We start from the raw sequence: 13573 nt of genomic DNA, 5'->3' as shown, positions 1-13573 counted from the left end.
CAATATTCTGTTTATTCAACTGAGAATAGCAATTTTGTGGATGAATAATTCTTGACAGCACCTCTGTTCTCATGATGTTAGCCAGCTCAGAGGAGGACTGGCTCCACAGTGTGATGTCAGGCTTACTCCCAGAGTGATGTCACCAATGTTTGTGTTTCCTTTACAGGTTGATGACCAAATGAAGTTGCTTCAGAACTGCTGGAGCGAACTCTTAATTCTAGATCACATTTACCGGCAAGTGGTACATGGGAAAGAAGGCTCCATCCTTCTGGTTACCGGGCAACAAGTGAGTATGTGGTCTCAGAGAAATAGGGATGTCTTGTTTGTATAATAATTTTCAAAATAGCAGGAGTTTAACTAGGTCAGAAGCACTCCTGTGTTCTCAGAGATCCTCCACAACTACTGTAGGTAAAATCATTTGTGCACTCTGTTTGTAGTCTGCTGGTTACAGATAAACCTAAAAAGGCAGATATAATCATAAGCACTTTGCTTTTCAAATACTTCAGTAATTGAAAAAGAGCAGATGAGAAGTGTTTCTCAAGACGTAGCATTTCCTTGGGGCTAAAATGGTTTCTGGCAACACCACCACTCCCAAACCTAATGCTTTAGGTTTAAGCAAGTATAGTTTTGCTTCCCTTTAGAATTGTGATTTACTGAAAAGAAGCACTAGGTGGGTCAGAAATCTGGAGAACCTCCTGTTTACTACCCCAGAAATACCTTGCTTTTAGATACATATGGACGTGTGGGATAAACTGGGCAGCTGAGACATCTAATCCCAGGAAAATTATTCTGTCCATAGACTATAAAAGCAGATATTGTCTCAGAAACTGTCTCAGGGTGTGCACCCTGCAGTTTCAGCACAGCTTTCCAGGGGTTAATTTTCTTCATGTGTCAGATACACGGATCTCCCAAAATGCAAGAGCTATAATGGAACAAATATTAGAAAAACTGTGAGAAAACAGAAAAGAAATAGAAAGTTTTGTTTCTGTTATACTTTCCAAAGCACAATGAACTTGACAGTAACACAAGAACCTTATTCCTAAGATTGTTATTCTGCTTTTAACAGAAAAAAAAAAAGACAATATCAAAGCAAAGTGTGCCTGTATATTATGTTTCTGACTTGAAGTGAAAACAAATGATGGCTCTTTGGTATTTAACTAGCTGCAAACTGAACTGCCTCGATTTATACACACCTGGGAAAGAGCTCCTTTTTCTGTGCTACACCATTTGTGTCTGCATGTTGTGGAATCTGCTTACAGCTTTGGTTATAATTTTAAAGCTGCAGCCATTTCTTATGACTAAGAACAAGCATTTATAAGAATCAGAAGGATTCTGATTCTTCTGTTTGCATTTATGATTAAGAGGTCTACAGTGGAAGGGTGAAATTATCGCCTTGTCCAAGAAAAGAATTGGGAAAATTCAAATTCTAGCTATGAAACTGACTCCTGTACTTTGTGGAAAGTCACTAACCTACCTCAGATACCATTGCACTCCCTAATTATATCAGCAAAAGTTAGTTGAGTTGCCTTAGTCTTGATTTATATTGGTGCTATTGAGAAAATGACTGATTCCCTTTCCATTCCATCCTCTGCAAAAGACAGACAATTTTACTGGCAATTATTTCATTTACCACACAGGATGCTTGCTTGCTCCTGTGTTTATAAAGCTATAAGTATATTGACAGGTTTCTGTTCCTGAGAGAACTGCTAAATTAGTGTCTCCTTTGTTATGTGATTAGCTAGTTTTTAAAAGTACTGAGTGCCTAAGTCCCACTGAAATCATTAGAGACATCTAACTACCCTTAAATTCTAGCCATTGTCCCCATTTTCCCACAGTAATAATTTTTACCTCATTAGCCACTTTTATCTTTTCTTGAAAATAAAAACCCAGCTGTACATGATCTCAAGGCAAAGCAGAGCATTTCTTCACTGTTGGACAACAGGTAGCAGGATGCTTATTAAATGTACTGCTTGCAAATCAGCAGCTGGATTTGGAAGCTGTGTATTTCCAGGCAGCCTCCAACTAGGTTAAAACCTGGCTCAATTGAAATTACTGCATCCATTTTTGCCCACATTTGTACAATAGTTTTAATGCATCCCCAGAGTCTCCCACCACCTTCTGTACTTTGCTCTCTGGCTGAGAGCAAGAGCCATGTTACCAGAACTCTATTACTCTACAGCCAGTCCTTTTTCCCATTTCACAATTGCTAACAGCTGCAGAACATACTCCCACGGATGTGCCACAGATTCTCTTTGAGAAATAGGGAGACACTAGACCTGAAGTAATAACACAGTCTCTGGCTGTTGTTTCTGAAATCTCCCTGTAATGCCCCTGTTTTGTCCCAGTTTCATTCAGCTCTGGCCACTGGATCCTCAGTGAAAAGCCAGATTGCTTCCAGGAGCAGGCACAGCAGCACTGCCAGTGCCTGCTCCTGCTGGGCTGTGTGGGGCACACATCTCACAGAAAGGCTGCTGGTAGTCGAGGTATTGCAGCAGTGCCAGTGCTGTGCCACTACGTGACTTGGATGCAATTTCTCCATCAAAAGCATTTACTTTTATACAGCATCTATTTAAATGGTTTTCCTGGGTAAAAATCATTCCTTGAAGAACCTCTTTTATTTAGATGGACAAGGCTGGGTGAGCTAAGTGGAAATTTTAAAATGTCTAGAATTGCCAGGGTCACAAATCTTAAAATCACAGGATAATCCAGGATGGAAGGGATTTTGAGGAGTCCCCAGTCCGGGCTTTGTCCAGTTGGGCTTTGAAAACATCCAAGGATAGAAACTGCAAAACATTCATGTGCAGCCAGCACCACTGCCTGACCATCTCCACTGGGGAAAAGTTTTTCCTTAGCTCTCCAATGAACTCTTGGTTTTTTCCAGCCTACAGCCAGTGCTCATCACTCTCTTCCTCCTTGAGCCCTGATGCAACTCACAGAGCCCAGAAGATCTTGTTAGGAAAGACTGAGGCAAAAGTGGCACTGAGAAGCTCAGCCTGGTCTGTGCTTACTGCCAGAAAATCGCCATCTGAATCCAGCAGCAGTCCCACATTTTCCTGGTTTATCCCAGACTAACAATTTGACATCCCTTGCAAGTTTCAGCTATAGCTGAATGCTTTTTTAACATTACCTCTACATGCCAGTGGACATGGACATGGATGGTAGTTCTTCATTACTTGTCCTGAGCCATTCCTGGCTTCAGCTGCTGTACACTACCTTTTCACATCCTAGCTCAGCTGGGAGTTGCTTTTTAGACAAGTTGATCAATACAATTTTCTCTTTTCCTAAGTGTCAAATGGAGCATCTTGGAACTCAGACTGTTACATTCCAACACACAACAGCTGTTCAGATGTATTTATGAAAGGATAATTATGACTGTGTCTGTATCCTCTGTAAAAACTGTAAAATAATTCTGGGAAGCCCCACTTGTAGACCTGGGCATTGTGAGTCTTTGCTAGTGCACCAAGTGCTGTATACTTTCCAATTGCTGTCCAGATCATTTCAGTTCCCACAGAAGAGACAGGGAAAAACCTTGCCACCATTTCATAAAAATTAGTTGATTAAGGTGTGGAAAGCACTCTGACACTTCTGATGAAAAGTGCTGCAGATGTTTTTATTTCTGCTACCAACAAAGCACTATGAGTGAAATTACAGTCAATCATCTGGCTTTCAAAGATAATAACTTTAAATTGAGGACCTGAGCTAGATTGCCAACTTTATTACCTGAGAGACCAAGATTATTGTCACAAGTTAGCAAATTTAAGACCTGAGAAGCCTCACTCCTCGCTTTCTTTAATATATCCCTCCATAAAAGCTACTCATAAACACAGTCCTTTTTACAATCACAATCAAGGTGGAAGCTGTAAGGGGGGAACTTACCACCACTTAATTAGAACATACCTGCTCTCTCCACTTAGACTGCACAGCTTCTGTTCCTCAGACACAAAAGTCAAACTTCATCCGGGTCCCCAGGGCCATACCACTGTCAGTTCTATACTAGGTATCTAAAATGGGCTAGTAGTTAGAAGAACACTTGATCATTTTCAAACACACTGGCTTAAAACCCATTACTTTAGGGCACTCCTATCACATTTCCATACATCTGCATTTCCCTCAAGCCACTGGTTTATGAGTTTTACCCAGTGTCAATCCACTGTTCCCACTTTGATGGCAAAAAAGTGCAGTCAGCAACAAAGTAGTAAGCTTTGGCCCTTGCACAAAAAAATACTGTGTTTTATTTTATTTTGTTATTTATTTGGGGTTTCATAAATTAAGCTCTTTTGTGTATATGTGTTTCAAGAAAGCACTTTTTTCAGATCATTACAATTCCTCAGCAGTTCCTCAGAAACAAGTTCCTCCCTGTGCTGCACATTTCATTTTCTGCACTAAGTACTGCCCCTCAGCAGTAGCAATTACCATTTCAAAAGGAAATAAACTAGCACAAATGCATTTTACAACTCTCAAAATTTCATAATAGAAAACAGCTAAGGAGTGATTTGCAATGTGGTGGTTAATTGTAAATCATTGCCAATATGCTCTCCACATGCTGAGTTTTGTAGGCTTGCCATGTGGCATGTAATTTTAACAGACCATTTCTAATTACAGAATTTTAATTCCTCCAGCTTGAGCACTTTCCTCTCGTATCTTCACCAGCAATACACTGCCAGCTTCCAAGACCCAGCACACACAGGGTAGACAGTAAAGCTCTGTATAGAATATCGTTGTTTGCACATTTTCCTGCAACAGTCAATGCACAACATGTGAATTGTAACCTCATCTGCCCAGACAAAATCTGCTCCTTTTGTTCATTCCTACACTCTACTCATTGCTGCCAAATATTTCCTCTGCTGAGTTTGTCTAAAGCCTTTAAAATTAAAAAGGCTATCAAAAAATGTTCCTAAATCTCAGATTTTTTTTTGAGATGGTTGAAACTATTGATTTATTTGAAGTCATCACACAAATGCATCTTTACACCTGGATTTGTATTCTAAAGTGTAGCACCAGAGAAAGAGCACAAGATCTTGATGGTATTGCCAAGAAAGATCACCCTTGCAGAAGTATCACTGAAGTACAAAAGGTACAAGAATGTTAAAGGAATGACTGCAAAGGACATACACCAGTCATAGGTATAGAAAGCACATGGATATCTAGAGAAAACCTATTACTCCTTACATTTTTGGAAATTGGGAAGCATCTTTTTCCCATTCGATTTGTATTTGTAGTCAGTGAGGCTTCATAGTTGTAGCAGGTACAAAAGAGGTACTGGCATTTGAGGGCCAAATCTGGAAGTCCTTACAAGAGCAAATAAACCCAGGATTTGATTCAAGGTGGATACAAATGAGGCCAAGCAATCATTATTTTGGTATTCAGTATCATATTTGTTCTCTTGCACAGTTCCTAACTCTAGTGGTTTCTGCCTAAAGGAAAGTAAGGTTGTGCTAGTTGTTCAAAGTGCCTCATCCCTTGTGAAGACATGAAGATATTATGCTGGCTGCTTCTTGGGGATGAGCTAGATGTGCTCAGTTAAACTGGGTAAAACACATCGAAACTCAGTTATAACCATGAAGTGCCCTGATTTCAGGTTTGTCCAAATATTTGTAACGTATTTTGAGTCTTTCAAGTAGCTATGGACATACCTGTGAACAAACTGATCCCAAAGTACATGTGCTTTGCTGTGTTGCCATGAAACCATCACAGCACTCTGCTTTTAAGTCTAAAATTCCAGTTCCAGCAAAAATTCATGGAGAGGGCACCCAACATGAATCCTTGCACACCAGAACTATTCCATTTCCCACATGCTAACTCTGCTGTGATCATGGGAAACATATTTCTTTTTTATTTTGTACACATGGCTCCCATAAAGAAAACAAAAGTTATTTGCCTGGAGTCTGACAGCTTTTCTTCAAGCCTGTTAGTCTTCCAAACAAGTCCCATGCTAGTGAACTAATTTGTCAATGTAAACTCATGTAAAATCCCATATCTGGTTTTAAGCTTGTCCAGCATGAGAGACAAGTTGTTCAGAGACTCAGTTTGAAGAAAGCACCACATCCACATCAGTCTGTCCCAACTGCCTGTTGGAGTAGTGATAGTGATGGGATCCAAAGTGAGCACATCCAGTCTTGACTACTCTGTAGTCATTTTTGTGAAAGGATTTAAAATAGTAGAGCAGAAATTTGTGTAAGAAAAGAGAGTAATAAGGGGAAATGAACTTACCTGGCTCAAAGCTCCTGAAGTAGTTTGAGTTAGCACAACCTGGTGAGATGTCATCCAGACATTCAAAATTTTCCAGGGATGCTCTGTCTTCTGATGAAATGCACTGAATATCAAACTCAGCAATGATTTCATATCATCTCCCCTCTATATCAAAAAAATCATAAAAGTACATTATAACACTTCGGTAAAGAAATGGATTCTATTGTACTCTGCAGTACTTTGGAGTGCTACTATTTGCATATTATAGTTAATTATCAAGCACCATAACATCATCCTAGGGGAAAGGGCCACTGGCAACTTAATTCATTATCTTCTATTATTGTGTCTCATGTTAAAATGACAAGCATCTTATGCTGCATAAGTCAACACAATTTTAATTAATACATCCAAACCTGATAATCAGCAGATACAAGCATATCTGTGGGTTTTCTCCAAGCTGAAACATCCTCAGTTTTTGTATGTAGGTGCCTCTTCAAAGTGTTTTCCATAATTATTTGCTTAGAAATGTAGCAGAAATACTGTTTGTAATGAAAGAATTACATTACAAGCTCAAAATTAGTTTAATAACCACTGCAGCTTCCACTGAAATATGTATTTCAGGAAGCAGAGGCAAGGTTGCAATAGTAAATTAATTTGTTTGCTATGTACTGAATGCATGCTTCTGAGATGAGACTCATCCACCCACAGAGCATCCACTCAAGCAGGGTCAGGACTTGACAACCTAGGCCAGGTCACCGTGGGCCACCCCAGGCTTTCAGGGCTGTTTGCAGCCAAGGAGGGAGCAGTGGGGGAGCAGCTCCCAGCAGCAGCAGCAGCCAGAGCTGCTGGCCAGGGCTGCACCACTAGAGCAGCAGGGGTAAGACAATCCCTTCGCTGCACCTGGGCACCCTCTGCCTCTGCCTTCATACCTCAAACACACAGTAGTCTAATTTACTAAATTAAATATGAAACCAATCTTTTATTAACTTGAACTGCCCTAGTCTGATTACACATTATGTAAAACCACAGCAGGGGCTTTATTCCTTCCTTGTACAATTCCTGTCTGGCTGAAACGAATGGCACTCAGGGATAGTCAGTACCTGGCAACAGCCATCAACAAGTAAAATCACTCTAATCGTATTCTGGAGACTATTTCAAGCTTGCTGAAGCATTGAAAGGGATGGTGTGGTTTCACACAATATTTCCACATGATACCACAGTCATATTCTAGAAATCAAACACTGCTTAAGTTTCTAAAATAAAAGGAACTTAATTCCACAATTAAGTGTTAGATTGTTTTGTGAGCACAGAGAGGAGTTGACGCCAGAAGCCACCACCTAATTCCACCAGAAAAATTACTATCTGAGCCCAGTAAAACCAGGGATTTGTCTTCAAAAATCCTTCATTACCATGATACACCATTTGCAAAACAAAACCACACAGGTGCTCCCTGTATTTTTGGCCATCAGCAACAGCATTTATTTAGCCCAGGGTACAGAAGGAATTCACACTTCTCTTTGTGCAGCCATAACTTCAGCCCATCATTTTACTTCCAAATTAGGTTATGTGGAAGCTTTGCCAAAACTGCTGTTTTCAAAAATGCCAGACAGCATATTCAACATCAAAATCAATGTGAAATGTAGTAGTATTAATTGGGATGCAATAATAATTTTAGTCGTGGGTTTGATTTTTCCAAATGAAATCAATATACAATATGAAGTAAAATGTACAATATAAAGTAAATGTTAAGATTTCAGTATGCAATTAAGCATTTTGCACAAAATCCAAGCTGGTTTAATCTTTGTATTTTTAAAGTGCTTTTAATAATGAATTGGAAGGTTAAAGAATTAATACACCTTTTAGTATCAATTTCTGCATACAGGACCAAGCAAGCAGAACAGTGTAGTCTTTAATGTGACCACTTTTTCAGAACAGACATTAACTGAGGCTTTTTCATGCACAGTTGCTTTTGTATAAACTGATTGACACCTTTGGGGGTCGTCTTTCCACTGACTCATAATTTTGCTCACTCTTGAAAAAAGCCTTCTGCACACCTACTATTCTCTAGTTAAAGCTGAAAATTCAACTCATCATATTTACACAATTAAAAAAAAAATCCATTCTGCGTTGTTTTTAATTGCAAATCCTACTCAAGGGACCAATTCTCCTGCTTAGGAGGCAGCCCTGTGCCTTCTACTAGAGAACCAACTGCAGTCAATTATGGTAATGAAATGTCAATAAATATAAAAATTTAATACAGCCTGTTCCTGGTGAGTGGCAGATGAGGACTTGCCTCCCAGACAAATTTGCTGGTGCTGCAAATATTAAATGCACCTGAAAGAGGAGCAGGTTGCCTGAGAGCTCTCCAGTAGAGGGATGCTGGGAGATCCAGGCATCTACTGGGTTTTTCCATTATGGCATAATCGCTGCACTAAGGCCACTGATATTCTTGACATTCAGACATCTTAACTTCTTATTATGAAGTGAGTAGCATATTTTCCCCACAAATTGGAAGCTCAGTAAGGGATTTTGAGCTTTTCTCCCCCCACCCTTAACAATTACAAAAGGGAAATTAAGTTATGAAATTTCATATTTATATGTGACCAGTTTATCAATACAAAGTAGTTGAATCATGTCACTACATTAAACTAATCTTTGAGTAAAAATTATTTGAGGTATGTTACTTTATTTTTTCTTATTATTTATATAAGTATATATACATAAAGAAATATGTATAAATGCATCTTTAGAAAGAGTGATAAATAAGAGATGAACTAGAGAGTGGTTTTTCAAAGATGGATTGGGGTTTTCAAAGATCACATCGTAATTTTGTCACAGATTTCTTTGGCCCTGAGTAAGCAATTTAATGTCACTACTTTGAGTTTCCCCAGGTGTAAAAGAGAGCAATAAAATCTACTTCACAGGATACTTAGGCATAATCCATTGACTTAATTGAACTATGAGCACAACTCTTAACTGCTCCAACACTGCAAAGTGTTGTTATTCTTAACCTCCATACAGAAAGTGTAACTTCATTTTTCTTGTGCAGTTGCTTCTAGTCAGTTTCTTAGGAGCAGCATGAGTACATATAAATGAAATCTCTTATTAAAAGTCAGTAACTGATTGATTATATTAAGGCCATTACTGGGAAAAGTTAATTTTAGTTTCTTTTAGTCATTTTTCTATCCTCCCTTGCTGAAATTCTGTCAGGATAAAAGTATTTCAAGGGGTGGGGCTTCCTGTTTCACTGATGTTTATACTTGAGCAAAACCAATTCAATAGTTTTAAAATAATTTTTTAAAAATTAAAATACATGTTCTGTAATACCGAAAAAAAATTATTTTAAGGGATCTGAGCCTGGAAAAACAAAAGTTTGCAGTATTGTTCTGTTTCCTTTGGTGATACCTGTCCATTCTTTATTAACTTCTTCATTATGGGAAACCTTACAGATTGCCTAAGAGCACTGATACCACTAAACAAATCACTAACCCAAAGTAGCACTTACCATTGTGTTTAGTCCTAATTTACAGCCAGACTTCACTTAGATGAAGTATGATTAGGAATTTTAGGGAAATCCCTGTTGTTCTGGAGGCTCCTAAATGAGAAAGGGGTTAGGAATATTAGAGCACCCAGGCAAGAAAAGACAATTTGAAAATGTGTCAGTGACCCATTTAGGTCTCGGCCAGTTGGCCAGGAGTGGTTCATCAGGGGAGCAAGCAGCACACCAGGCCATTTCCATGGGACAGTGGCACTTGCAGGAGATGTGTAGCACTCTGGGCTGAGCATTTCAGGTGAACCTGTTGCTTGGGTCACCCCAGTTCTGATACACCAGCAGTTCCACCCTGCTCCATGCCAGTCCTCTGCCCTGTCTCACCCCAGCCTCTCCAGTCACCTTCCCATGACAGCATTGCCATAGGCTGTGGTAGCATTGCCATAGGCTGTGGTACCCTTCCCCACTGGTCACCATGAGGTGACAGAGGGGGCACACCTTGTGAGTGGCAGGGGCTGGTACAGCCACCTGCATGGAAACATCCCCTGAATGAAAAATTTCAGCATGCCAGGCATGGGGAGGTTGCCCAGGGTTCAAGGATCATGTAATGAGTCAGCAATGACAGGCTATAAGTATCCTGTGCTTGTGAATATTCCCTTTTTTAATAAGTGTATTAATTTCAGCTTTCCATGGGATCTCTGTATCCAGGTGTCACTCGGAAAGCTCCCAGACAGGTCAGCCTGCCCTGCGAACAAACGGCAGCATGACAAGGGCAGCAGACCCCAGAGCAGCCCCACTTGTTTCTGTGCCTCAGGAAAGGAGCTCTGTGCACTGCAGTCGCTGCTGGGGACAATGCGAGGGCAGCTGAGCTGTCACACACCTGCCACCCCCTTCCCCAGCAGGGCAGCACTTGCCACAACAACTGAGCTCGAATCAACTCCAACAAACACAGGGATTTTGTGTGGCTGAGGAGAACAGAAACCACCCACACAATACCTCTGTTTCCTGTGGGAATACACCGACATTTCTGGGCTTGAATAGATGTTTCTGGCCAAGTTCTGGACACAGAACTGTTTCCCATGAATATTGTTGTGTCCCCCTAGAGCAATACAGCTAGGGTGGGCATGTAGCTCACTTCATCAGTTGTTCTTCACCGGATCATACAATTACAATGAGAACAGGAGACACTAAGTGAATAAAACAAATGGAGATGACAACAGCTACCAGTGTCATAAGCAGTTCTCATAATTAAAGCCTCTAAAATAAGCAAATACAGACAAACCAGCACTCACAGTGATGTGACATACCATTAAGATATAGGGTTTAAAGTTATGTTCGGAATATCTCATTTCTTTAAAATTGGTTTGTACATAAAATCATCTTGATTTGATGATGACTTAATTCCCATTAAATTGAGAATTATTTCGATATCCAGGAGTATACCTGTTGTATATTATTGCCTGAAACATCCTAAAGTTTGGACATGACAACCAGATAGGAATACAATTCTCTCTTTCAGGTGGATTATTCCGTAATAGCATCCCAAGCTGGAGCCACCCTCAACAATCTCATGAGCCATGCACAAGAGCTGGTAGCAAAGCTTCGCTCCCTGCAGTTTGATCTACGAGAATTTGTCTGTCTCAAATTCCTGGTGCTGTTTAGTTTAGGTAGGTACACTCTAAACTTCATATTTAATGGTCTTATTGTTATTTTCTAAAAACATTGAAAATACTTTGCTTTTCTTAAGGTTCTTAAGTTTTTTGTGAAACGTGATTTTGAAGGATATTTAATGAGGTTCACAGTAATCTGAGGATAATTTTTTAATTATCAGTTGCAGGGAAATTATGTATAAGGATTAAAAGTGCATTTCTATGGAAATGACTCCTAAAACCTGTGGAATTTAATGGAGTTTTATAAACCTTCTGTATTTTGGTATGTGATTACTGAATTTTTCAGAACAAGGATAAAATTCTATTAGCTATCCTAGAGAACAGTGGAAAATACAGATTGCCATGTTCTTCTATGATATTGAATACAATTATGTAAAGCAGATGGAGTGGGGATATGGTTGAAATTTCCCTCTTATTCAAAGGCATCTGTGGTAAGTATAAACAATCTTCTTTGCATATGATGGCTGTCACACTGTAACCCATAAATCAGGAATGTATCTCATAGTTTTTAAAAAGTGAAAGGAACTCCTAAAGTGCAAATTAATGATAATAGCTTTATGAAAGATCTGGCTAGGAAATAACCTTTAAAGGGAAGATTGTTTTGTACTAGTGGAGAGGACAGAATGGGAAAGATACCTATGCAAGACAAATTAGTTAAACCAGTGCCCTCCAATAAATCAGTCAAGAAAAATCACTGGTGCCAAGAATAAAAAAGATCTTAGGGAGATGGATTCCTATTGACTTCATGGGAAGAGATTTTTCTGCCTGTCCTCTGTTTCAGGTTTGCACTTTGTTGTAAAGCTGGTCCAAATGAACTTTGCCCAAGTGATTTTTTTTTTCTGGCAGACAGTTGAGAGACTTTAAAACATAAATAAGGTCAGACCCAGCCATACCTCCATAGCAAAACCTCCTGTTTTACTGAAAAGGTGTTTTTGTCTACAAAGAGAGTTAACAGGTGAGCCAAGGACAACAGTCAAAGACATGTCAGCAGTGGTGGCATTTAGTAATCCTTTCCTTTAATTTTCAGTTTAAAAATAAAAACCTGTAAAGGAATAAAATGCTAAAAATAAATTATTGTAATATAATTGCAAGTAGGCTAAAAGGAACAGTTTTGGTCACACTGTACACCTCAATTTGAGTCTTAAATATGTCCCTCCTAGGTGTTACAGAATTTGAACCTGCTTGAGAAAATTTTAGATAAAGCTCCCTTTAAATGAAGGGAACATTAAACACAGTCCTTCAAAGGTACAGGACACAGAACATGCAGAAGATAGAAAAGAATTATTTTACAAAGTAGAATGGAATTAGAATGATGCTAACAGAACTGATCGTTCTGGGGTATGTCCATTTTGAATCCTAGGAAGAGATGATGGATTTCCTTGGTAACTATTAACATTTTGTATTCAGGGCTTCATTGCTTGAATATCTTAGATTCAGAGAAACAAATGCAAACCATCTGTTGCAGAAATTATGTTTTATGAATTAATCTGATGGATAACAAGAATTCATATTTCCTAATTACTAATAAGTAGGTTTTTCAGTCATTATACAGTGGCACAAATAGAGCCTGTAGCTTTCTTCTGATAAAATATTTAGAGAATTCATGTCAGTTCAGAAAGATTTTAAATTAGCTGAATAAGTGAAGTGCATTTGGAAAATTCTCACATTTAGGTGGCTTTTTATTTAATTAGTTTCATCAGCTGTTCTAGTACTTTGCACTGATTTAGGAATCATTCTCACACCTTGAGCTCTTTTAATTGTCAGGTACTGTGCTCAACTTCAGAAGCAGTTGGGCAGGAATAACCTGCAGATTTGTACCAAGCCAGGTTATCCAGTTTTTTCTCATTTATGCTACTATAGAACAAGCTAATTTTGTTGCTACTAGGAACCTTGTAGTCATATCACTTGCATATAAAAATGATGTAGCTAAGACAAGTTCGACATCTTTGAAATCAATTAGTTCATTATTTGGCATACTGCAGAATTCCATTTGCTAAGAGTCAGAGCTAGCTGTTGTTCTGCAAAGAGTAAAATGTAAAGATGTTAGCACTTGACCCACAGGACAGAGGCTAATATTTAATGAGAATGATGACAAAATTGACATGAAAAATACAGATACCCTTTCCAGATAAGGACTTAAGTTTGTGCCCAAAAGAATGAATGACTCATGTAGCTGAAATTAATAAGACATCTCACAGCCTAAGAGCAATTCAGGTTTAGAAGG

The 13573-nt window shown here is 39.0% G+C and overlaps 1 protein-coding gene across 4 annotated transcripts in view; it reads left to right on the top strand.

Annotated features, from left to right (window-relative positions):
- The window catches only part of NR5A2 (nuclear receptor subfamily 5 group A member 2), an 87586-nt gene that overhangs the window by 50123 nt on the left and 23890 nt on the right, over nucleotides 1–13573 (top strand). For all 4 annotated transcript variants that reach the window (XM_085068290.1, XM_085068288.1, XM_085068291.1 and 1 more), the window contains 2 exons: nucleotides 167–286; nucleotides 11199–11346. In XM_085068290.1, the coding sequence (XP_084924416.1) occupies nucleotides 167–286; nucleotides 11199–11346 (268 nt within the window). The remainder of the gene's footprint in view (nucleotides 1–166; nucleotides 287–11198; nucleotides 11347–13573) is intronic.

Source organism: Lichenostomus cassidix, chromosome 8 (genome assembly GCF_008360975.1).
Source record: "Lichenostomus cassidix isolate B80296 chromosome 8, HeHo_3.0, whole genome shotgun sequence".
NCBI lineage: Eukaryota > Metazoa > Chordata > Aves > Passeriformes > Meliphagidae > Lichenostomus > Lichenostomus cassidix.
Note: the sequence above shows the minus strand (reverse complement) of the source record. Positions and strands in the feature narration are given on the sequence as shown.